General features: G+C 43.6%; 1 protein-coding gene and 1 long non-coding RNA gene across 7 annotated transcripts in view; one reads left to right on the plus strand and one right to left on the minus strand.

The window, feature by feature from the left end:
- GMPR (guanosine monophosphate reductase) overlaps positions 1-25,688 on the minus strand; it is a 42,262-nt gene extending 16,574 nt beyond the window's left edge. The window contains exons 1-8 of one of the 6 annotated variants that reach the window (XM_068180365.1): positions 25,246-25,688; positions 21,184-21,303; positions 20,442-20,525; positions 18,653-18,826; positions 10,917-10,998; positions 7,919-8,025; positions 4,320-4,438; positions 2,481-3,313 (exon numbers count right to left, since the gene is read on the minus strand). In XM_068180365.1, the coding sequence (XP_068036466.1) occupies positions 3,184-3,313; positions 4,320-4,438; positions 7,919-8,025; positions 10,917-10,998; positions 18,653-18,826; positions 20,442-20,525; positions 21,184-21,303; positions 25,246-25,332 (903 nt within the window). In that variant the 5' untranslated portion in view covers positions 25,333-25,688 and the 3' untranslated portion in view covers positions 2,481-3,183. Of the gene's footprint in view, positions 1-2,354; positions 2,398-2,480; positions 3,314-4,319; positions 4,439-7,918; positions 8,026-10,916; positions 10,999-18,652; positions 18,827-20,441; positions 20,526-21,183; positions 21,304-21,827; positions 21,852-23,429; positions 23,890-24,396; positions 24,433-25,245 lie in introns of those variants that run through there. The other 5 variants (XM_068180080.1, XM_068180163.1, XM_068180243.1 and 2 more) reach the window with 5 other exon arrangements.
- On the plus strand, positions 13,204-16,375 carry LOC137469230 (uncharacterized). Its single transcript, XR_010996419.1, has 2 exons — positions 13,204-15,046; positions 15,377-16,375. It is a non-coding gene; the product is annotated as an uncharacterized lncRNA (long non-coding RNA).
- Positions 25,689-26,451: the final 763 nt, after the last annotated feature.

Genomic DNA, 26,451 nt, shown 5'->3' on the forward strand with positions numbered 1-26,451 from the left:
CCAACTCCTTCTGTTTCCACGAACTTGGCTCCTTCAGTCACACCTTTAGGCATTTGCCACTGCTTGTCTTCACATCTGGGACTCCCTCACACTTCCCGTAATTCAAATAGATGCTCTGTCACTGCTTTATAGGGAATCATCCCATCCCATGAAGATTTTACAGTGATCCACCAGAAAGAGATAGCACAATTACTTTAACCAAAGTCCTCTTCTTGTCTCTTGTCCATGCTTTGTCCAGGCCTTCATTCCTAGATGAAATTGTAGATCTGGGTGTTTTATCACCTGGTCTCTGCTATCCAATATATTCACGTAACTCAAGCACAGAGGTCTGTGCCACACAATTCAGTATCAAGGCTTTGACTTGTAAATGTTGGGCATGGTGGCTACATTCTATGAGGCTCAGACAGCCAATCACTTCAGCAGCATTCAATAAACACTGATAGTAATAAAGTTATCTCAAAACTTATTTTACCACATACCTTTGACAAAGGCACATCTGGGTCCAGCTTGTCAGATGTTCACAGTGTGTCTACCTCAAGTGTACATAACCAGATACAGTAAGATTATTGCCTCAGGGTCATCTCCATCATTTCCAGCTCTGTAGCTGTGACACACAGTCACACTGATCTGTCTGGGCTACTATCAAAAGTTCAACTACTGCCTGGAAAATGTCAGCTTTCTGATGCTCCTCTGTCCAAGGGATAATCCCGTGGCAGCCTTCAGACATATGCCATTGTGAATCCCAGCACGTCTTGATGAACAGCAAAGCGCGAAGGTGTCTCTTCACAGGTTTCAAGCAGGTTCAGGTAGCCCAAAGAGACTACAGGGATCTTTCAGACTTATAATAAACACTACTAAGAAAAGCACTTGAAACACTGTGAAGTTGCTTCCTGTTGTTCTAACTTCTGGAAATGCTCTTGTTGAAGAAAGACCTTTTCCACAGGCCCGGTTTCTGTGCAGACAGCCAGGGATACAGTGAAGTCAGTTTCAGTTCACAAGCTCCCAAGGACCACACCACCAGTAAGAACTTGGTGAGCTGTGGAGCCAGAGAAAGGCAAAATAAAGACCTCACTGCAGGCACTATGTCAGAGTGAGGGCCAAGGAGAGGTTGAGCATTTTTTAACACAATCTTGTCTAAGAGGGTGGATGCTGCTGTTCAGCTATGTTAGAATCACCCAGCTGGAAGTATCTGCATCACATCACCACTGGGTAACACAAGGGTTATATGAAATCCTATGACCAAGCACATTCCTTGCTGGTAGCAATCACTCCACAGCTGTCCTTAGAATTCTCTAATTAAGTCTTCCTTGTCATCTGACCTGTCTCCACACTGTAGCTGTCTGCAAACTAGAAGACAGATTTTGGTTTCAACATTTCCAGGAGTTGAGTTCCAGGCCTAGAGTTTTCTTGGCAAGCCTGTAATCTGAATTTAGGCCTGCCTCTACTCTCCATACTTGTAAAGCTTCATGCAAAGCAGACATTCTTTATCATAATGCACTATGTCTTGTTTTCATACCACCCTGAAATCCCAGTGAGAGACTGTGCCGTCCCACTGTATTCCAGGCATTACCCTACTTGACACCTCCAAAGAGTCTGGTATTTTGGGAAGTGAGGAAATACCTTTAAATCTCTTGTCATCTCAGGATGCGTTTAGCGCCTGCATCCCAAATGCTGCTGTAACAAGGTTATGGCTAAGTGACAATCATCAGTTTGACCCCCTCATATCAACATAACTCTCATGCCCAACAGACCATACTCACAGATTAAATCCTCTATTCTATCACCAAGAGCTGGTGCAATTCACTGAGCTTACATGAAAGCAAAATCTGTTAATAATTAACTTAGATGCTTCAGACATCTGCCTAGCTCTAGGGGATACAGAATAAATAAAATCTCATCTCTTCAAGTGGACAGCTGATCCCAAGAACATCTCCAGGGATCTGGCCTGCCTTTTTGTTTTGGTCTTCTGTCCAACATGCATTCCACCAGCTCTTCTTCCACTCAAGGTTCAAGTCAGCCAGATCTGGCAATGTTACAGCCATCTCTGAACCCTACTCAGAAGAAACCCTTATCAATTTTCTTTGTATTACTCTCCCAGCAGGTCTATCTCATACACACCTGGCAGATAATTTCTAAATACCACTTTGACCACTCTATGTTTGCATGGCAGAATTTGGACTGTCTGTGCCAAAGAGCAAATTCATGCCTGGTGCATTAATTTCACTGGAGTCAGCTGCAGGGACTAACTTAACGTCCTGCTAACTGATTAGACATTCAGGGTCACACCGATTCCTGCATCCCTGCTGCCAGGGGCGCTGGAGATACGAGGGGGTGTCACAACACACTCTTCTTACCAAACGCTTTGGCGACATCTCCTGGGCAGTTGCATCCTCCGTCCTGCACAAAGAAAAGACAACAAGTGAGTGGCAGCAAGGTCACTCAGGGACCTGCAGCACTGTGGCCCCTGCTGAAGAACAGCATGTCAAGAGAGCTGACTGTGCACTTGGGATGTATCACCTTGGCTATATTTTCACAGAATCCAAATAATCCTTTCCACTGCTTACCTCCTTGAGGCTCACCTACTCTATTGTACAGTCTACTGGTAATACCACTGGTAACAGCAGCAATGCAAATTCCTGACTGCAAGTTTCCAAATCCCAGAAACCAGAAAACAAAACCTCCTCTGATGATCTGAATCATCCCCTGCTATTTTAATGTAAGGCTGTGTGATGCAGATGTACTTGTGGTACACAAGCCTCTACCTTAAACCACTGAAGACATTTAAAAACAATTTCTCAGCAGTTTACAATATATTAAAAGGTCACAGTGGGAGGGAAGAGGGAATATAACCACCAGTTATGTTAGATTTTTATCTGATAATCTCTAACAAACCCAGTTAATACAATTTTTAGTAAGTGAAAATGAGCCTTTCATCCTACTCCTTACTGTTTGCTATGGTCTTGGTAAGGAAGCAACAGCACTCTGGACTTTTAGCATTTTAGACCAACACATTTCAGTTGCAGTGCAATGCAGTGGCTGATGAAGGGGGCTCAGCAGAGGGGAGGGAGGTTGCGTATGTGTGATAGAGCTGTAAAAAAGGAATGGCACACAGCAGAGGTCATCATGTGCTATGGTTCTTTAGGATTTGTAAAGGTCTGAGCACCAGATAAAAGATCCTTTAGTCTACACAGTCATTGTACCAGGAGAGCTCCCCATTCCTTTGATGATCTGGATCCATTGCAGACTGCCAACATCTTTCCTGCTTTTGAAGCTACCCCCAGACTGGCCGACTACCTCATGCTGTTTCACCTCCCTGTTGGCAGAAATGTGTGGCTGTGCGTGACCTGCGGCCAAGCACAGCCAGACACCCCCTCCATCAGCCACATCAGAGCTGCCTTTGATGGGCAGCTGGCAGCGGGGCTGGGGGTTAGAAATTCTGTGTGCCCAGAAAAGGATTCAGACACAAACTGAGCAGGTGGATCCAAAAGTGAGTGGCTTTTCAAAGGGCACCCCACTGCAAACAGTGCCTGGTAGAACTTTAAAGGCTTTTATTCCATTTGCTGATAACCTCTAGCACATTATGCCTTTTGTTGAGCTTAGACACCCTTGCTGTCAGCTCCAGGAAAGAGTGCTGGGCTGACAGCTGAATCCCTCTCTCCTTTTAATGGCTCTGCTTGTGCAATTCTTTCCCTTTAACAAGTCTGTCATAGCTTGGAGGAGGGTGTGAGTGCATGTGTCAGGGGAAGAAGAGCCACAGTAGAAAGAAGAGTCTAATAATCTTCAAAGAACAGTTTTAGGACTTACTATCTGAGAGACATTGGCTTTGAATGCTCTCTGGTAGGTGGGTCGCAGTCATTTGGTTTTGGGTGGCTCAGTATCTGACTTTTATAACTAACCCAGTAGGGGCAGTGATGAAGGTTTTATACTTTCAGAGGCACCATGAGGATGGGGGCCTTGCTGTGTAACCATTAATCACCGGCTTCAAAAGATAGCACTTTGAATGTTACCAAATTAAAAAATGCTGAGCAGCTTAAGAGACTTGCCCAAAAGCTCATGGGTTACCATTTAAGATAAAAGGAACTGACAATGATGATTCACAGTCCTTCTTTATCTGTACATGTCTTCAGTTACTTCACATAAGCAGGTAAATTTAGTGATTCACAGAAAGGGAAACAAAAAGGGAACATACTAAGCAGTTATGTCAGAAGATGCTATATAATAAAGCCATATGCAGTAAAGCACTTCATTACATGTGAACAAACAGGCACTCTGTTTACAAAGTAAGACTGTTCTGCTGCTGCACTGCATTGGAAGCTTACCCTTGAAATTCAGCTTGTCCAAATAGGACCCTGTTTTGGACCCTGGGTTCAAAATGACTTGTAGATAGCTGGGCTTCAGTTACAGAGTTTGCTGCAGGCTCAGCCTCTACCTCAGAACCCTGGGGAAATTTATCTGTAAAAATCTTCCTCTGAGTTTAGGAGAAGTGGCATAGTGGCATAACATCAAAGTAAGACTACTGGAAAGGGTTATGTTCATGGAACCTGTATACAGCACGATTCTGAGCCAAGTGGGTGCTAGGAAGAAGGATGGGGGGAAAGCAGCTTTCCCAACAGAATTACTTTAATGTGACTGAAGTAATGGTTTTGTCCCCAGTCTTGTTCTCCATATAGATAAGCCATCTTACAGCAACAAAATTTAGCCCAAGTAAGAAAAAAAATACAACATGGAAAACCAGTATACACTGGTTGAACATTATAAATGCAATTTATAATGAGCTTATAACTCTGATTTATGTTTCAAGCAACCTTTACAATAAACTGCACAACCAGTGCTTTCTACAGTATCAGCAAACAGATAGCTATTTATTATGCAGAAGATATATAAAGTATGTGGCATATACAGCAGTAAAAACAATACATAAGGTGCTTTATTCTGAACTACGTATACCAGGTATATTTCTGTGTGGGAAAGAGGACAGTATGGCACTAGCTGGGTGAAGAAGCCCTTAGTCATTCTTTTCACTAAATGCTGGTGACCTATCACCCAGGCAGGGAGAAGGGGAAGCAGGGATCTCTGTCAAATGATAGCCACATGAGAGAGGACACATGCAGGGCTGCTTTCCATTCCCCTCATTGCTGGCTTACTAGAATACGTGACTGCCTCTGTCCAGCAGAGGAGTTCTCTGACCTAAAAGAAATCTCCAGCAGGTCCCCTCCACTGTAACTCACTGCAGCACTTTCTCAAGGCCAATGGATTAGCAAGAATGAAAACTGAGACTACTGGCTCCCAGACAAACAGCATGGGACAGAAACCATGCCTGTATCTCATGGAGGGTTTCCTCTCTGCTTTCAGTGAGTCATGAAAGATTCATTTCTGAGGTGAGCTTTTAGTCTTACAGATAATTTAGCATGAGGAAAGTAACTGGTACAATTTTACCTCCTACTTCTCTGCGTAAATGACTAGACAGACACCAGGTGTTCACTTGGACTATCATGTTTGCCTGAAAATTGTCACCATCACTGTCAACCAATCAGTTCCAAAAATCATACATGGTAACTTCAGTATTAGGAATGTTTAAAATCCCAGTTTGTGCTCCCACCCTAGCAGAGCTCCTGAAGATCAGGGTTCGGTCATGCTGTGTTCTCTGCAGTGCCCATACTGTGCTCAGCACCACCACTTTCTCATTCTGAGAGTGAGACTGCTTTTCCTTCATATGGAAATTGTACCAACATAACAAGAATGAGGAGTTAATTTGATGAAGGTACTGAACAAGACAGAAGTGGATACAAGAAAGTACCCCAAGGGACTAAGCCCTATCACACCATTAGCCACAATCTACATGAAGCTAGCTGGTAGGCTTTGAATCTTTTCACATCCTTCCTGCTACTTTCATATCAACATAACAACAATTGCTGGACACATTTTCTCCTGGGGAATTGACACAGATAGCTGTGGTAATACTCTGCCTGTAGGGATTTTTTTTTGGCTCAGGTAGGGTGTGCCCCTTCTTCAATCTGCAGAAAGACAGCAGTGAGACATTCTGAGGGATGCCACATATACTTGTTGCCACCAAACCCCATTCTATACTTAGAATTGCTGCCATATGGTGTTTTTCTGTCATGAGGATACCTCTCTTCCATTATATTCTTGCCAGAACTCTGGCAACAACCATGCAGTCCAACCATTTCTTTCCCTAATAAATACAACAATACCCATTTGAATGCTCCAGAATTCAGGCATAATGTCCTTACCCTTGCTTTACTCTTCTTAGATTAGGGGACACAATTGAGCTGAAGTGATGGAGAGACCCCAACTGCAGCTGAAGGTATTTCTCTTAGTCCAGATATTGGTAGCAGACAGGTATCAAATTGCCCCCCTACATTCCCCCAACAGGGGGCTGATAGGTGCAGGATCACTGAAACCTGAGCAAGTCAAGAACTGATCCATTCCCAAAGCAGGAAAGGAGATACAGTACAGAACCATCTAATTTTTCAACAGTCTGAATATACACTCCCTGTTTTCTTGTAAAATCAGGATAACAGCATTCTTCTGAGGGCTGTTAGCAGAAAATGATTATTGCAAAACTAGGATGGGTCTCTGAGCACCACTGCCAGGATGACACCTATACTTATCCAGCCTTCACAGTAATGAGTGAGGCTTTTGTGCTCTATTGCACACGTTCTACTGTCTGTTATAGACAAAAACATTTGCAATACTGCCCAAGTCATAAAAATCACAGACTGCTTCTCTTTTTTTTTCTGCAAAATTCATATAGAGGAGCCACAGAGAGGAGAGACTGCATACTCATTAACAATAAAGAGCAAGAGAGATCTGACTGTAACACATGTTCCTGCTCCATTATACTCCAAGAGGTCCAGTCAAACCCTTTGCCCATCCCCAATCAGTTTGTTTTCCTCTCACCTCCCTCCTCAGCAACACAACACAACACTCCTTTCTCATGTTGATACTAGTCCCAACTGGGTCAAAGAAACCAGGGCCTTCTAGTGATTTCACTTGGCACCAGATCTAAAATCCAGTGTGTGGTCTCTCCTAGGGCAGTAGAGGGAGGCTGCTGGCCATGAGCACAACACACAGGTGAGCCCCTGTGCCCTCCCCAGGAGCAGCTGCCTCACAGGCAGCCTGCAGAGCCTGCGCCAGCCTGACATGGCCAGGACACGCTGACTGCCTGTGTGTGCCCAAGCACACAGGACCTTTGGGTGCTGCAGACTGCACTCTAACTCAGTCTGGGGCCATACTTACCAGTTTACTCTCTCTCTGTGAGGTGAATCTGGTCTTGCTGACAAGAGTGGAAACTGCCATTAGCAGGCAATACAGACAGATGCTTTTTCCTCCACAGGCTTGTTATTTCCCCAGAGTTTAGTGAGAACCTAAGTGGCTCACGTGCCAGCTGTGCTCAAACCAGCCACCTCAAACACTCCTGCCCCGTGCAGAGAGCTTTGTGAGGATGCTCTCTGAATCTATCCAACTCACATCATGGGCTCACATCATTTTACCTGGTACTCCCCACTACTGCCTGCCTGCCCCTCAGTCACACTCTGAGGAAAGTCATGTTTACATTCCACCCCTTTTTCAGAAGTCTTTAATAGGAATTACTGTTTGCTTCTATAGTGAAAACACTATCAAGCTTCCTATTCTGTTTACAAAACAGCTTACTCCACTAAGGAAGAAGCAGATTTCAAAAGGCATAAACAGGAGTGAGGTGCCCACATCTTTTTAATGTTAGAGAGCTGGTTTCTTTACATCTGGATCTCCACTGACTGTCCTAGGAAATGATACAAGAGTCAACTGGGGATGACAGAAGGACAGGCTTTAACATGCAGGGTACTAGACTGTTTGATTCTCCTGTTCCACAACAATTTGCACAGTAGGAATCTGAGAGTGGATGATAGTTACTTACAGAGATGATATGTCCTTTCAAGCCATGTGCTGAGTCTGCACACTCAATAACAGCACTTAGCTGTGGATAGCCCACCCCTGTCTTAATCCGGGTAGTACACACAGAACCTAGACAAGAGAACCAGAAGAATAAACACAGCCCATTAGGAAGACAGAAATGATACAGAAAAAATGTGTTTCTACCAGCATTATTTTTCTCCCAAGAAATCTCTATTGCCAATGCTGGCTTCTCACAGATAAAAGGAGCACATAGGAACTTGAGTTCTGAAATGCTCTCATGCCACTGCATGGGAGCTGTGGCTGAGGAGACTAATGTCTCCCCTTTCTCCTCCAGGGTTAGTCCCAGTTTAGCTCCCATCAGTAATGCTTCTCAGCATTACTGAGAAAATTACTGCATCACAAGAAAGCAAATCTGATTGAGATGCTTGAAGGGAAGAGACAAAATGACCCGAATCACAACCTGCAAGACTCAGCAGTAGCATTAATTTCTTCTAATTCTAATTGACTATTTCTTCTAATAAATATTTCTATCTCTTTTCAGCATGTTTAAAGAAATAATTATCTGATAAAATCTGTTTGGGTTTTTTTTGTAACAATTTTCCCATCTTTTGTTTAATACTGAAGGCAGGAATATTTGGCTGATGGCAATTTTGGGGAATATAAAAAAATCAGCACATAGCATTTAAAAAGTGAGATAAGTAATCATCTGAAAGCTGTACAGTACAATAACAAGGGAAATATAGGAAGTATATCTACTCATTAAACTCTATTATTTATACCCATACATTGTGCATGCACGTACATATAGATAAAAATAAAGGTATGCATATATCTGTATATATCTATGTATCTATATATAATAGAGAAGAAAAGATAGAACAGTATCACATGTACAGGAGATTCCAAGATTACCGCAGTAAAGACTAATATATATATATATATATATATATATATATATATACAGGGCTATTGGACTTTTTGGAATATCTTCTCTATTTTGTTCCCTCACTTTAAGAATCAAAATGAGGACTGCTTTTTCCCAGTCTAGGTCCTACAATTTAGGTTACAGACATAAAAGTTCTGCATGATAATAAGAATTTCAAAACAGATTCTAAACCAAAATGTAGTGAAATCTGGATCCCTTCACTCAGCTGATATCCAGGTATGCTCAAGCTACCAGTAAAGCAAAAGTTACCAAAGATCCTTCAAAGAACTGACAAAGTGAAAACACGGAGAAGAATTCTTGCAAACTAGTAAGAAAATTAGTATTAATTTAAGTTCCACAGGGCTTGTACTTCATAGTGTATGTAATGCTATATAATAAATCACTGCCATTTTTCACAAGATGGATCATTATCTGGAAAAGAGCCTCAAGACCTGAGGGAGAAACATTTGTTACTTGTGGGTTTGCAAGGTCAACTTGCACAGATCTGTTCAGGAAGTTCTCCAGGGAGGACTATACAGCATTTACCCATATTTCCATGTTTGAGGCAAAAAACTATAATTATTTTTCTTTTAAATCTGAATTTGCCCATGACAATTACACTATGAAATCACTGTTGTTGATTCTTCATCTTTTTTTGTAGTATTTATTGTTTGGTATCTTCCTGGGCACAACTGCAATGTTTATTACATCATTTTCTCTGCTCCAGTTATCCATTCATGGACCATAACTATCTGGCACTGCAGAGTAAACAATCTGCCTCCACTGCACTGGCTGATCACAGCTACACTGTCAGAGGCATTTGTGTTAGCCACTTTAAAATCTAGCCCACATATGATGACTCCAGCTGCAGTCTAAGAAGAAAATAGCAAGAGAAGGAACATGTGAAGGAAGGCACAAGGAAGGTGGCGGGGGGGAGGGGGGAACAAAGAAAGATTATGGCAGGGTATGCCAGACAACAATACTAGGAAAGGGAAGATAGGGAAAACACTCTAAGAAGGTCAGGGTCCTCTTTTATCCGTGGAAATGTTAGAGTGATAGATAGCATGTAAGTGCATTAATGTAAATTTTAGCTCCCAGGTAATAGTAACAGATAGAGGCAAAGTTATCCATATTTCACAATTGACACCATTTCATCTCTGAAGACATTGACAGGGATAACCTCAGCTTAACAGAACACAAATCATAAAGGTATTCAGAAACCCGTCTTTCCTTGATAGAGGTGGACACCTGGACACAGTATCCTTTGAGCTTTAGCTCGGATGATTCATCCTCTTTTCAACAGGCTAGAAAAGTGTTCCCAAACACAACACACGTTATCAGTGATAATGTCAGGAACTCGGGCAGCCCAGTGCTTCCAATAACAACTATCTTCACTGACTGAAGGTGCAATACGCAACACTGTTCAGTATGAAAACTGGCACCCAATCCACCAGTATGTGGATTTAAACACACTGCTGTAGTATCCCATGAACTCTCTGCTCTCAGTAAATTCCAAAGTCCCCTGTCTTGGCAACAGCAGTGACTACCATAAAGTAGTCCGCCTTGGGGAAAAAGACAAGACTCATATGGACTTCCCCTCATTTCTTCTTTCCCTGTTCCCTCATTTGTTGGATACCCCTAGTGGCTGCGCCATGCCCAGCCCTTAGCTCTGCCCCCCACCCCTTCCCCTTCTTAAGCTGCCTGCATTGCCCTATTTCTCACTGGGTTACCTTCAGTTTCATGTGACTTTGCTGGAATAAAACCTTGCAAAAAGAGCCTTTCTTGCCTCTCTTGCTGAGCTAGCTGCGGTGAGTGTGCATCTGACTGTGTTGTCTGAATGTTTACCCAACTTGCTTTTCTACAGGAGAGGTTTATTTGGAACAGATATTAGGCAGCAGCACCCACCATCTACCTCCCACATTTTTACACTGTGTGCAAGTTCCCTGGTACTTTATTGACCTGAGTGGGTCTTGGCATTCTAACAGGCAGGGAAACAGCATTATACACTTGGTCCATGCGGACAACTCCTCTATCCTCTACCAATGGTACCAAAAGCCACCCTTATTTGACTTACCTGGTCCAATACCCACTTTAATAATATCTGCTCCAGAAATAATAAGTTCTTCTACCATCTCTCCTGTCACCACATTGCCTGCCTGGAAAGAAAGAACAGTATCACATGTACAGGAGATTCCAAGACTACTGCAGTAAAGACTAAAAATTATAATGTAAAGTTTGATCCAGAGCCTTTAGAAGTAAAACTATGCAGCGTATGGAAGTATATAGTTCACCATACTGTTCCTTAGATGTGCCACTGAGACTAAACCAGTCATACAGGTAAATTCTCCAGTCCAATGAATTTAACAAGTAGTCCAATAAATCCTGATCCTTAGCATTCCATCAAGAGATCTGCTTTGTCATCCATCCCCCTAATCATCACCCATAGGCTCTCAACTACATCATCCCTAAGCACAGGGGCTATTCTTCACTCTTATATACAGTGAACTTATCCACCTCTCCTGCCCTACAATCTCTCCTAAACAGCCTAGAGACCTCCATGCCTTTTGCCCAACTTGCTTCGTAGGAAGAAGTTCAGGTCTTGTTTAAAACACTGGAAAATATATTCTTCCTTTAGGATTTTGCCTACTGAAAGTAAGGTACTATTCTTCTAAATTTGTGCATTGGTGCCAAAATTGGTATGTGCATACAGACTATATAAATCTGAGCATTCACACCATATACATACATTTGGTGGTGCACTGGTTAAAAACAGGGGTTTGGTTCCCCCTGTATGACCTTTGCAGAGATACAGAGAGCATGCTGTTTAGGGTAACATCTTCATTGAAAGAAGTTCTGAATTGGTTTGTGCTCTTCACCGTATTTTTTCTTGCACTTCAATAGCTCTTTTCCTCCTTTTGACTACATTATCTTCGCTGAAAGTGAAGACAGCTCTCTCAGCCTTTGTCTTGCTTCCAGAAAACTTCTTCTATTGGCTCTCCACATCCCAAATCAATTGCTTAGTCTTTGTTTACCTTATACCAGACTTCCTTGAAGTCTTACCAGATGGATCTTTCTTGAACCTGAGGAATGAGAACTATCCAGAGTGGTACAGGTGAGTTCTCACCAAGGCTTTGCTCAACACTTGCCTTTTCTGTGGAAATATCTTGCCTGACACACAAGAATGCATTTGCCTGTGTCACACTGGTGGCTCACAGTCATCTTGCGATCTACTCATGCCTCCAGGAATATTTACCTACTCCAAATTGTAGCAGAAACTTATTGAACTTCCCCTGATACTGTGCTACCTATTCCTAGAGTAATGTTTTTCACATGTGCTTTATTGAGGTGGGGGGCCTCTGCTGTTAGAGACTCAGCTGGGTATGTGGCCTATAGTAACATACCACAAGATACAGATTTTTCTGGTTCATGGATGCTGTGAATGCAGAGAATGCCAGTGTGATGAAAAATCACCAATACTTTTAAATAAAAGAAACTACAAAACAACCTTCTAGCACACACTTGGTAATTGGTTTGCAAAACTGGTGCAGTAAGTGCAGAGAGCTGCCAGTCTATTCTATTTAGTTAAATAAACATTTTGATGCAAGCTCAGTGTGACAAGACAGGCCCTTGCATGTGTCCAATTGTGCATCTGATGGATCAGCAGTCAGAGTGAGGCTAGAGATTAATTCCCTTGCCAGGAGTGTCCTCTGTCCAGATGATTGTCTCAGGGAAAAGACAGTCTTCAAAGAGCAAGGATTTCAAATGACATTTGAATCCTTTTCAAAGGAGATTTATGAGCTAAAACCTATGCTTTGAGTTACATTTGAAAACAAACTGTTAGCCAGTGCATTTTCAGACCACGCTTTCCTCTCTGCAAAGGGCTGCACAAAGCAAATGAATGCTGACATAGCACATACTGAACTGACTCACTACAACTGTACTAAATGCATTCCCATACTCTGAGGGAACATTGTACAGGAATGCAATCCTATAAAGTGCAGCCCACAATTTAAGAAGGATGTGAAGGTCTTCGAATGTGCCAGAAGAAGGTAGGAAAGCTGGTGATGCGACTGAAAGGCAGGTACTGTGGGGAGTGGCCATGGCCCTGGGTTCATCTAGCTTGGAGAGAAGGTGGCCATGGGTGACCTCATTGCTCACTACAGCTTCCAGAGGAGAGGAAGTGGAGAGGGAGGTGCTAAGCTCTCACTGGGATCCAGTGACAGGATGCATATGAATGGCTCGAAATTGTGTCCCTCAGGGAGGTTCAGACCTGACATGAATAAACAGTTCTTCAGCGAGAGCATGGAAAACCCTGGAAACAAGCTTCCTACAGAGGTGGCCAATGCCCCATATGGGCCTTTCTATTTAGTTTCCCAGGTCTTCCCTCACACCCCTCTTGTAAACTGGAATAACACTGTTTCACCTTCTGTCAGCAGGAACCTCCCAACACTCCCAATATCTTTGATAGGTGATGACAGGGGTCCTGCTATAACATTTGTAGCTCCTTCAGTACTCTTGGACAATTACAAACCAAGTTTGGTTTGTATCTCAGCTCTGTGGCTTGTCTCATGTCTAGAGAACATTCGTAACTAGGAAAACTGTAAACAATAAATCTCCAGTTTTCCACATAACCTGTTTTGCACTTGTACTAAGGACAGGCTATTGATTTCTGGAGATCTGAATTTAGATCTAGAGATGTTCAGAAAACCTCTTACATACTGATACTGCAGGACTTAGCAAGTGCTTGTAGCAGTACTGACATGGGCGAAGGAGGAGGCAAATTCTGAAGTCCTTACTTAGTATAGCTTTTATTCAAATGTGACTACTGCTGAAGTCAGCAGAAGGGTACTCACGGAATATTGGGCAAGGCCTGTTCTCCACTTACGGATTTCTGACTCCTATTTCACCATTTATTTGTTTTTACTGAATTTTGCTTCCTCCTTTTATTAGCTTGAAACAGCTGACAAGCCACCACCTGAAGCACTTATAAAGATAATGACAATATCAAGCAGCAATTTGTGGTCTATGATATAGGACCATTTAACTCTGCTCAAAAGAGCATGATATTGACTAAAAATAAAATAAAATAGAACAATCAGGAAATAAAAAATATATAACAGGCACAGTGTTTCAGCTAAGTGCTGCTTCCTTTCTGCTCAGTGGTAATTTGTTGTACTAAGTGCTGTACATTCCAAGGTGGGCTGATGACTAAGCGTGCCACTTAGGACATGAAGGAAGCAGTTTACTTCTGGAAGGCAGATGACCACCTGTGCTGTACGACACACACCACAGTACAACTTAGTGAAACACTGGAACACATTCAAAAGATTCATAAATAGGAATTCGAGTCAGTGGTTCCATGAGATTTGGGATCAAATATGTATTTAACTTAAACAGTAGTGTCTTCTTATTAGCAGAGCATAGTGAGTTGTCAAACTGTCTCTTCAGAAATGTTAACCAGACGTTTACTGTTAAGTTACTGCTAGAAAATGTTGGAACTGCATATGTTGGTTCAAAATGCTCATCCTAGCAGGGAAAAGCACTTATGTCCCCAGCATACATTTTTTCCTGGAATGCATGTACACACATCACTGATTTTGGTCTTTCTTAATCTGAAGATCCTTAACAAATTTTCAAGAAAGATGTAGAGCTCTACATAGCAAACTTCAACCTGGCAATGAGAGGCTTGCTTCTTTTAGGTACCTTTTGCAGACCTCAGAGAGCACAAAAAAAACCACTATGAGAGAGGCACAGTTATCTGTATGTGAAGATACCCCAGTACGACAGCTGAAGGGAAATCAGTTTACTCACATCCACCTGAACTCTGCTTTACTGAAACCAATGCTTGCCTTAACACTGATACCAGTAAGACAGCTGAATTAAGGCAAAAGGTTTTTGAAGTCCTCACTGGTATGGTAAAGCCAGAACACTTCAACTTAAAAAAAAAAATCTGAAAAGATCAATATAGAAAGACTGAGCCTACAGAAATTAAACTCTCTTAAAATTAACTTAAAAGAATAGAACACAATTGGAACGTGCACTGTGAAGTCACTACAGACAATACACTTTGTAGTGTCTTTACACAAGTAGTCAGGGAACAAAGCAATTGGTGCAAGTATTGTGATGTACCATCACTCAGTATGAAGTTTCAAGTGAACACCACCCTGGGTCATTCCAGCACTGCGCAGGATGACTGAACTGTGGGTCAGTCCTGAGGAAAATCCTGGCCTCAGAAAAGTCAAATGCTGCTTCCCTACTGACTTTATTGAGATCAAGATTTTACCTAACAGGATTATAAAGAGTACAGCTTCTCTGACAGAGATACAAAATTAATGAACACATAGGGCAGTGCCTCTGAATTTCAGTCAGGCATTTGATACTGTGCCTCATGAAAGCCTGCTATAAATACCAACTTATACTGCCTAAGACAGGAACACTGCTGCACTGATTGAAAGCTGCTGGCAAATGGCAATGGATCGAGCTGGGGAGAAGTGTCTATGACAACAGTTCTCAAACTTTCTTCTTGTATCCTAGAGGAAAGCACAATCTGTGCCTCCGCATTATCAGGAAGATGGCCTAAGGACACTTCCCACCCACGAAAGAAAGAGATGCTTAACCATGAGATGGAGATGCCCTTTGCAAGGCTGAGCCATACCCAGTGCTTGCACTCAGTACTGTGCCTGACCAGAGACAGGCTCAGCAGCATCACTCTCTCCTATCCTGGGATCCTGCCTGGCCCCTGTTCTGAGACATCAGCCCTGGTAGACATGCCACAACTGAATTTACTCTGGTGTGTGTTCCAGGGATGAACTGGGAGTAGTCTGCATGGCTTTCTCTGACTGAATCCTGCCTCCATTCTGCCTCCAAGGCCCAGAAAAGCTCTGCTACTGACTCCAAGGAGGAGCAACAATTTCTGGCTCCTGCTGTTTCCCTCTGCTTCTGCTTTGCAATTCCTCTTGTCTCCTCCTCTGGCCCACATCTTGTGGGTGCTACTGTATCTTCAAGTGTGCTCCTGCCTCAGTCTTCTTCCTGCCACTCTCCCTGCTCCTCTCAGGGTTACTCATCTATAACGAACAGAGGAATAGCATGAAAAGAAAAATTCAAGATAAAAACTTGGCAAAGCTTGCTGGCAAAGATAACTTAGCTTGTAAAAAGACTTTCAGGGTGATGGAATACCCCTAAAGTCTACAATTAAACTAATAAATAAGGACTATGCAACCTGTAATATAAAAGCTCTGATCCTCCATCATATATGCTGACTAAAGGTTTTCTTTAGACTTGAGCAAGCAAGCTCAAGTCTATTGATGTACAATTGATGCACATAATCCTGCACAACAGCAAAACACCCCAATGGGTGATCCTCCTCAGGATCTTCTGAGAGGCACTTGTGGGACCTCAAAAGAATTAAATGTTCCTTCTTCCCCCATTCCCAACCTGATGAGTGATTTAAGACAAGTCATGTTGTACCTTTGTGTCCCTGTTTGTCTTCCCCACCCTTTGTGTTCCATGGAGAAACTGATCTTCTTTGTAAATTAATACAAAATGCAGTAATGAAAAAAAACCTTGTGTCAGAACAAGGCAGAAGAAAATAAGGGAATGTGATTACAAAAGTAAGTATTTAAAAAGACAGAAACATGCATTTGAAAGGTTGTTACACAAGAGACATACTCCATCTGCAGGGGAGTATTGGCCATAGAAAGTACTACATTAACCACAGCTGCTTTGCATATCCCCTTTCAGCCTAAGAGCTGAACCCATTACATGGCCCCTGGGAACACACATTCCCTGAGATCCAGGGTTGGGTTACTGTTATGTATTCCACTACAGCTGACTGTGGAATGAATAGTCATGCTGAGGAAAGCAAACAAGGTCCTGGAGATCACTTTCAGCTATGAGAAAGCTTCTTTATTTTTATACCTACTATTTAACTGCTAACCCTTTTGTTTGAAAGCCCCAACAGCAGAGAACATACTGCAAGCATAGCACAGACACACCAAAGCAGTCAGAACAGGTAGCAGCAGGACATGTCTTCCAGATTACCATTAAAAGGAGCCTAGACCAGCTCCTGCATTTCAGCCAGGAACAGCTTCAAAAGGCCATTTTGGCACAGAACATGAATTAATTTGGAAGGAGGGTAGAGGTGGGTGTCTAGTTGAATCAGAGACCTGCAGGGTCTGAACAGACTCTGGAGGCCTTGGAAAACAGAAGGTTTTTGAACACCCCAAGTTTGTTAGCATGCTGTTAGGAGTGGAAATTATTGCTCTGCTGAGATGAAAAACAGAAGCCACATTAAGCCATGTTCCAGGAAAGGAGCTACAATCAGAGAAGGCAACTGAATAGGTCAGGGATGTAAATGTGCTCAAGCAGGTGGTGCTGTCAGGACACTGAGACCTGAAGTAACAGTAACCTTAGCCACAAAAGCAGAGACACTAGGAAGGCAGTTGAACAGATGTGGAAGGTGGATGAGACTGGCCTGAGAACCCCGGACTAAAATCTGGGCTTGATATCTGACTTTGACATTGACCTTCTCTGCCTTCTGGGGAATTCATCTTGGTTGAGTTCCCTCCTCAGTCAGCAAGTCAGCAATCTGTGGGGAGGTGGAGGAGGGCATGACACACAATTTTCTTTCCACTCCTGACAGAGATGATCTTTGGCTTTAACTATGTGATTTAAGCTCCCTCCCACTACTCTTCAAAGACACTGGAGTAATCATGTCACTAGGGACAATACTTCAGATTCAAAGCAAGGAAACAGCTTCTTCCTTCACTGCAGTGAACATGAAGCAGAAAGCTCAGAAGACCCACATTTATCATTTCGCAGTTCCGAAATCTCTCTCTCCAAAGCCATGGGAAATATGACCGTACCAAAATGGCTCCCACCTCTTCTGGCAGCCATTGAAGAATGCCTATTCATCGGCCTATGATAATCCAGAATCCAACAAGCATTCCAGCTCACTTCAGTTTTCCATCATTCCAAAGCAAAAACACTGCCTTCCTCCGACATGGGAGAAAGGAATGCATCCTCTTTTGAGCTGCTTCAACATGTTATTATCTATTGAGCCAAGGGAGAATGCACATTTAAGAACATTCTTACTTCACATTTACTTTACATGCATGAAGTTTTATCTGTGGCATGGGAAAGCAGGCAAGTGTTGCCTAACTACGATTTTTTGCTGCACTGGCTTGAAGAAAGGCTGGTAACCTCATTACAGATCTTGCTTGTTTGAGGATTTCTGCTATTCTCATGGAAACAATTCAGACACTCTTCTTCAAGAGCCCTGGGAAAGCAGCAGTAGCGTTCTTCTGCTAGGAGTTTCATGTCCATATAAACACCCTATTCTTGGTGCAAAAGGGCTCAAGGAAGCATGGAACTAGCACTCTGAGATGGGATAGTTATCACAGAAATCACCATGAAAAGCCCCAGCACTGACCATTTTGCCCCCTGATAATGCTGTTCGCAACTGCCCAACATCCCTCTCATTCTTATCACAGGCAAGGATCGGTCTGCACTGAGCTGTCTTAACAGTGATCTAACAATCATTGGCCCCAGCTGGTCAGAAATGTTGGCACATTCCCACAGCAAACTTCTGCTTGGAATCCCCAAAATAAACCTATACGCTTAATGATTAGAGATCTCATCTAGTGTGGGAAGGAGGACACGAGTAGGAAAATAACTGGATCCACCCAGTTCTCCATGCCATCATCCTTCCTTGCTTCCCTTCCTTTTCTAGCTTCTGATGCCTACCAGTCAAACTCTGGGTCCTGTTCCTGGATGGAATTCACACACCCTCCACTCTTTCTACACACTTACCATAATGGTGTGATGTGGGAACAGGGCACGGACGGACTTCACAAACTCCACAAAATGTTCTGAATAGCCGTTTGCCACATCCAGGCAGATGTACTTGATAGCTGGAATGGCCTCTAGAATACTTGTTAACTTTTTCAAATCATCTTGTCCACTACCTGAGCTTGCTGCTACATGCTAAAAAACCAGAGAGAACAAAACAGAGGAGTAGGTTGCAAAAACTGAAACAAACACATACAATTTGTATGTCTTTTCCTGCATAGTCTTGGCAGGACTTGTGCTGGTAACTAGTAAAAAATCACACTGTGTAATATGAAATACCTTCCTGGGAAAATCAGTGGGCTATTTCTGTTGAGTTTAAATGATATAAAAGAGAGGGAAATTAGCATTCTAGCATTCATTCACAAGTGGATTGTCACAGGCATATATAATCATCTGATAGCAATCAAGATTCAGACATACTCATATTAACATGAACACAGATGAAGCCCTAACTTGGTATATTTTCCAGGAAGTTAGAGAGGCGAAATTTGGGGCACTGTCAAGAGAGTAAAATCTGGGTCTTTAAGTTTACCAAGCACTCATGTGATCTACAGAATCACAGAATTTTGTTGGGAAGGGTCCTTGGGAGATTTTGTAGCCCAATCCCCTTTCTCAAGCAGGGTCAGCTACCATTGAAAACAAGCAGACTGCTTCTTCCTTTGTCTTCCAATGAGTTCCTTCCAAAAGCAAAATAGTTTTCATAGTTGTTGGCCTACAAAACCTCTGCAGAAATCCAAGGTCAATGAGCAACTCAGGATTTAATCACTATAGGAATAGGAGATCCTATTCCAGTCATTATGTACCACAAATAAGCTAAGTTTGGAAGTGTTCAGGCACAGGACATTCCTGGGACCACTTTCTACCCTATGGTAGCATGTAAGTAATCCTGACTGGCCAAAGCGCTAGGCTCACTTTCAGATGACTATGTAATCTATAACCTTTATAAATTCTGAAATGTGCCACAGGTAAAGATACAATACAGTGATGTTGTATTCTTTTCTATACAGAGAAAGATCAAAAACTGCACTGAACTTTGAGCAGGAAGGGGAGATGGCCAAGCACACTTACAGTGCCTCTACTGGTACAGGGGCCTGACAGAAGAAAAGAAGTCTGAATGTGACAAAGTCACATTCACAAAGACATTCAATGTTTAAATATACTAAATATAATGGCTCAGGCTATGACCCTGTGAACAAGTGGGATAGCACAGCCAGGAATAGCACAAAGTGAGCTCTGGTGCAAGAAGGTCAGCAAACACATAAGCTCTGACAACTTTCAGTGCTCATCCCTGCCTGGGCCCAGCACCTAGGCCCTTCCAGCCTGCAGACTCCAGATCCACTTGCACATCTGATAGCAAAGACTTTGCCTGGCACAAGGGTAGGCAGGGTCAGCCTGTGGTTGGGTTACTTGAAATTACTCACATTGGTGAACTACCACAGCTTGCAACAGCAACAGAAGCACAGCACTCATACCCACTCCTAAGTATTTCCTCCTTTAGGATACTTCTCTGTTTCCATTCCAGGCATATACAAACTTTGCATTTTTGCATCTAAATATAAGCACTTTCGTAATAGACTCACATAGCTGTTCTTTTAAATCAGAACAAGCCACTTCCCTTGATGAATTTAAGAACAGCAAATATCTTCATTCCCCAAAACCTCACTTGACAACAGTATTCCCTAGAGACTCCAGTGTATGTGAGTTCAGAGCAAAGCAATAAACCGTAACAATTTACAGTAGAAAAATGTACCTCAAGGCATTCTGGGTGATTGGCAGCAAACAGTTTCCATTCTTCCAGAGAATAATGCTTGTGAATTGCAGTGAACATTGCATGCTAGCAAAAAAACCAAGAGAACTGATATTAATGTCTCAGTAATTTTTCTCTCAGCTGCAAAATAAGGCATTAGAAAACCCCCTTTTAAGTATAGGCTCATCCTTCTTGGAAGAAACAGTAACAGTGAATAATAGACCAGGCAACTATAAACAGCTCTTCAAAAGCAACTTGGCATACTTAGCCAACCTTTCAGGATCAGGTTTACGATATGTTTCATTAAGCTAATGTCAGTATTTTGAATGTGACAGAGGCTCATTAACTTAGAAAGTGCTGCAGCCCTATTCCATAACCTACACTTTCAAAACTTGGTCAGCTAATTTTTTTCTGGCAGGGAGCACCTCAAAAACTAAGCTCTAAAACTAATTTTTTTTCTGGCAGTGAGCACCTCAAAAACTAAGCTCTAGAAGCTCCACCTGAAGCTGAGCTACATCCAAGATGGAAGCATCCCAATATGGAAGCATCACCACAGAAATTTCCTTACATCAGGAGCCCTGTTTGTGGTAACTGTGTAGTTGTAAAAGCATACCTGCTTTTTCTTATTCTGGAGTTTTAAACTCATGTTCCCCTGTTCTCCCAGAAACTTAGCTAAAAATCAACAGAGACTGCTCACTGTCACCCAGCAGCTCCCCAACTGTTGCAGAAATGAGTTGAGACTTACTTTTGCCATAACCACAGCCATTTCAAATGTCCCCACAGTGTCCATGTTTGCCACTATAATGGGAATTCCTGTGTATGTCTGCTTGGAGTTACGGAAGGTGAAGGTGCGCATGAGGTCAACCTGCAGTGAACAGACATGCATTCTTTTAAGTAACTGATCGTAATCTTACGCGAGTTTTGCCACAGATTTCAGATACAGCATGTTTAGACACAGCTTCTCCGTTTTTCTCACATTTCCTGTTCCTTTTGTTCCACTATTACATCATTAATTTTTTTTTCACAATTCTGCCTTCCAAACAAGAAAAAAATTAAAAGAATGTTTTCTGCATTAAATAGAGCTCTTACTTAAGAAAAAATACCAAAATAAAATTTAAAAACTAAAAGGAAAAAGGCAGAAGGGCTTGGAAAGAAAGGATAATGAGGACTCTGGGTTATTGTATACAGAAGTAATCTCAGCTGTTTGTATGGCTGCCTGAGAAACTCAAGTTGAAGTCCTAACTCCAAAGAAGTCAGAATTGCAACTCCCTCCATCTCCAGGGCATAGAGGACTTTGTTCCTGTCTTCAAGGTAAATGACAATATAATAAAGTATGCTCTTTTGGTCACAGTTACCAGCACTCCTGCCATACAATATGAACAACCATACCTTGCTTTGCTAAACCAAGAAGCTGCTAGTTTCTAAGTTAATATCTTAAAACTGTTTCCGCCTTCACCTTCAAAGTTATTCCTTCTTCAGCACCTCCAAATGATCACAGTAACACCAGGCATTTTTTTCCTTACATCTGCAAGAGGTATTATCAAATTAGATCAGTTCCCACTGGCCTACCTAGGACTTTCCTACCTAGGGGAAAAACGCTCAGAAGGGAAAAAAAAAAAAAAAGAAATGCACAACTCTTAAGATATTAATTTAGTCACTAGCGAAAATGAAGGCTCTTTCAGTTTTCACTAATCCTTACTGCACCTTTCAATAACATTTGGAGATCTGAACTAAACTGAAATCCATCACAAGAAAGAAAGCAACAGGAAAAATACAGGATTTCTTACTATTCAACTAAAACACATTTTGAGCACTTCCAAATTGCAGGCTAGATTCTGATTAATATTGTAAGGGATTTATTAATGATTTGTGTAAGAGAATATCTTGGTGCCTTACTGATAAACTGTGAATCAGGTTCTCCTATAAGCTTGTAAGTGAAGGGTCACTTTCATGAACAAGCTAAGATATATCTTAATGGAGACTCCCCTTTCTTCCCATTTACTATCAGAGGTCTAATTCTCCAGCCATCATGGATGACAAAACAGTCTTCAGCTGCAGCTAACAGAAAATAGTATGAAGATAGGTATGAAACAAGTATGAAAATCTAACTTACTTTACTCCCTCTTAACACAATGTATTAACTAGAACCAAGGGGGGCAGGGGACACAAAAGTATCGCACAACCAATTCCACACAGATGCCAGCACCAGAACCACTGTCCTGCGGTTTTACAAAGAAAAAACATCTCTTTCAAAGGAACTTCAAAAAGGAGAAGAGTTACGTTTCAGAAAAGACACCAAGATACTGCAAAATAGACACAAGACAAGGCAAGAACTTGCCTTCTATTTTTTTTAGTCTTTCACATCTTTAAGCCCCTCCAAAATCCCATAGCAATAAGACAAATAATATGTTGCATGAAAACTATGACTTTTGCCTGGTAAATACATTTGCCTGGTAAGAGCTTTTTCTTGTTTTATGAGAGACAATCAACAGCCACTATTCAGTTTCGCCTTTTCCATTCTGCTCCTCACTTTATGCACTTTTAGTATATCCTCCACAGCTGCTTCTTCTCCATACTGAATTATCCTGGTATGTTTACATTTTTCCTCATGTGGAAATCAGTCAACAATGCTGATCATGCTGGCTGCCATTCTCTATACCTGTTTTAGCAAATTGTGCTGCTCTTGTGGACTTACTTAAATTTTAAAAATTTAAGACATTTAAATTAACAACTTCCTACAGGACACTTGTCTGTTGAACTTGCAATGGATAGAGTGCATGAGTAAGCCCAGCCAAGGCAATAACAGGCTATGTGAGTACCAAGACCCCACATACAGATAATGCTGCTCCCACTTGCACCCTTGCTCTGACCAATTTTAATATTTGAATTCAAGCATCACATTTTCTGATATCTTTTCAAAAAGAGAAGGCAAGCATGGAAAATGAAGACAATGCAAGGAATCAGAAACAAGTACCAACATAGCAAACCTACAGGAAGATCTGCAAACATCACAAACTGCCTCTCTAGGAAGCTGACTTAACTCCAGTCACTGCATAAAAAGCTATCCTTGTGCAACACGAGGCTTCACACCAGAGAAGCAGACGCTTCCTGATATAAGCTTCAAAGCAGCAGCTTGCTGGGTAACAGGCACTGTAGTATGCTGCCTCTGTTCCTCTGCCAGAACTATTTATTTATATTCTTGTTTTGAAGCAGACTGGGGCTGTCCATTTCAGATCTGGCTCTCACAGACTCTGTTTATCCCTGTTGCCACAGCCTCAGTGATGGTGTCCAATTTCTTAACCTTCATCGGTTTTCACTGACCCCCTCATGACACGCACTTTTTCTCATCTGCAGTGTTTTAACAGTTCATCAGAGCCACCCGTTACAATCCTGCCATATCAGCTGATCTTCCTCCTATCGTTTTCCCTTCCCTTCCTTCCACAGCCTGCACCCTGCTAAATATACAAAACACCGCACTTGAAGGAGCCATGTGCCTGCCACTCAGTGGAGCACAGCTCCACCTGTTTGCCAGGCCGGCACAGTGAATTTTAAGGAGGGATCCATAGGTCCCCAAGTAAATGGCTCGAAAGTGCCCACGGGCTTTATGTACAGTAATTGCACACAATGAGGAGTTACTTGGCTGGGACACTGTTCATCATTAATTAAAAATTACTTGCCAGAGGTCAACTTTCTACTGAGAGGGCCTCTCACACCTTATGATGGCAAAGAAGTTTTGCCTAGTTGCTGCCCTCAAAATCACTGGCCATAGGCCCATGGTAAACACAGCCTCCCTGTTACACTTTCCCTTTCTACCTCAGTCTCTCTCTCTCTTACAACTCCATGTCCCCTAGAGAAAATCTTAATCCTCTTTTCATCCACCAACATAACATAATTCCTTCTTTAGTCAAACTAAATCCTTTGTTAACCTTGGGGTTATGTGGGGTAAACGAGAAGGCACCTTCGATCCTGAGGCAGCCATCTTTTTTTGTGGATGCAATCGATCCTTATGGGATTGATTTCCCCGGGAAAGATCCCGATCCCTGATGAGAGAGAACCACAGAACTGCTCCGGCTAACAGTGGCCAGCAGGCACAGGGCCCCGGGGGACTCCAGGGCTCTACACAAGCAGGTCACACGGGTGAGGGTGAAACACATCCATCGCCCCAGGTTTGATGTGACTTCCCTTAGTAGCCCCATGATGGGGTCCCAGCCCCGGGCACCCTGCGCACTGAGCTCTCCCCAGCGTTTTCGCGGGGTTTTTATTACAATTTTTTTTTTTTTTTTTTTTTTAAGAGCACATAAGTTCCTCGGTACCAGCACCGCCCACAGCCCCCAAGGCTGAGGGCAATGCTGCCTGTCCGGTGTCATCACCGACTTCTACCGGCCCAAGCTGCGGAGCGGGTAACCGGACACCCCGGGCCTGCAGCGCTCTTGGTTCGCCGCCGCCGCCCCCTCCGAAACCGGAGGTCAGGCCCCGCTCAGCGCCGCATAGGCACCTGTTAGGAGAAAGCAAGTCCTCACTGCCCCCTTATATTTCAGCTTGACGAGCGAGGGAGGCCAGCGCGGCACCGGCCACCGCCGGCTCCCCTGGGGCCGTGAGGGGGACACGCCGCGGACTCCGCAAACCCGGCCCCGTCCTTCCCTCCCGGGAGCAGCGGCATCCCCCTGGCACGCAAAGGGCGTCTCGATCGGGGAGGGCATTGCTGCGCGAGACCGGGGAATAAAAATAAAGCGCGGGGGAAGGCGGGTTAAGGAAGTTAAGCGTTGAGAAGGGGGAGGAAAAGCATGCTGGGTTTGGATGCCCCCACCTCTGCTCGGCTTTTGAGGCTGCTCCTTTTAGGTCTGACCAGGACATCTTTAAAGTCCAGTTTGAGATCTGCGTCTACCCGGGGCATCTCGCTGGGGTGCCGGGGCTGCCCTGGCAGCGGAGGCGGAGCAGTGGCGGCCCTGCTGTGCTGACTGCACGGCCCCGCCTGCAGAGCCGAGCCGAGCCGGCCAAAGCCCGCCGGCCGCGCACCGAGCGTATTTATAGGGCGCGGGCACCGGGCCCCATCGCTTTATTAGGCGAGGGCTGTTTTTAGCCGAGCCTCTGCCCCGTCCCCCGCCGCAGCCACCCCGCCTCTCCGCCGGGCAGTGTGTGGTGGGGGCAGACGGGGACGCATCGCCCGTCCACAACCGCCCCGTGCGGGGCGAGGCACCGGTGGCACCGCGGCGGCTTTAAGGGCAAAGCAAGGGCATAGGAAATGGCGCCTCCATGTGATCGAGCGGTCCCCGCCGCCGCTGGTACCGGGTGCGGGAGCCCGGCCGTGCCGGGCGGCCGCTGCGATGCTGAATGTTGGCCTGGCTCCCTCTACCTTCCACCGCCCCGAGGGGAGATTTGCGGCGTTCCCCAACGCCATTAGGGCTGTTGCAGCACGGCCCAAATGCCGTCCCTCCAGCCATATCAAAAAGACAGCACTTGGTGTAGCTGGGCTGTCGTGGGAATCCCTCTTCCCGGGGCGCTCCGCTCCGAGCCCAAACCCGGCCCCGTCCCTGCCCGGCATTCGGTAATACTGAGGCAGAGCTGGGCTCCCCATGGCTCTGCAGAGCACAGCAGAGAGCCGGACTGTGGTTTTGGCGTTACAGACGTTGAGAAATGTGCAGCTGGTTGGTCACAGGAGAGTGGTCACAGCACCAGCCACCTGCAGCTGCCTCGGGAATTTCCTTCTTCACTGCACTTAGAGAAGCAACAGGGAGTTTTTGTGTATAGTTGGGATTTGTGTGTTTTTTTTTTTTTTTTTTTTGGGGGGGGGAGATTGTTTGTTTTTTTGGGTTTTATTTTTTTTTCCTCTCGGCATACAGGAGCCTGATTTGTGACTATTACCTCCAATTTCAATGGTGCTAGCCACAGTTTCACACACAAGTCAAAAACCACTAAGAGCAGCAGGATTGCACAAGCTGAATCCATCTACATCTGCTGCCAGAGGGATCAATACAGGGTTACCAGGTACCACATGAGATGACTTCCACAGGAG

The sequence above is a fragment of the Anomalospiza imberbis genome, chromosome 1 (assembly GCF_031753505.1).
Source record: "Anomalospiza imberbis isolate Cuckoo-Finch-1a 21T00152 chromosome 1, ASM3175350v1, whole genome shotgun sequence".
Taxonomy (NCBI): Eukaryota; Metazoa; Chordata; class Aves; order Passeriformes; family Viduidae; genus Anomalospiza; species Anomalospiza imberbis.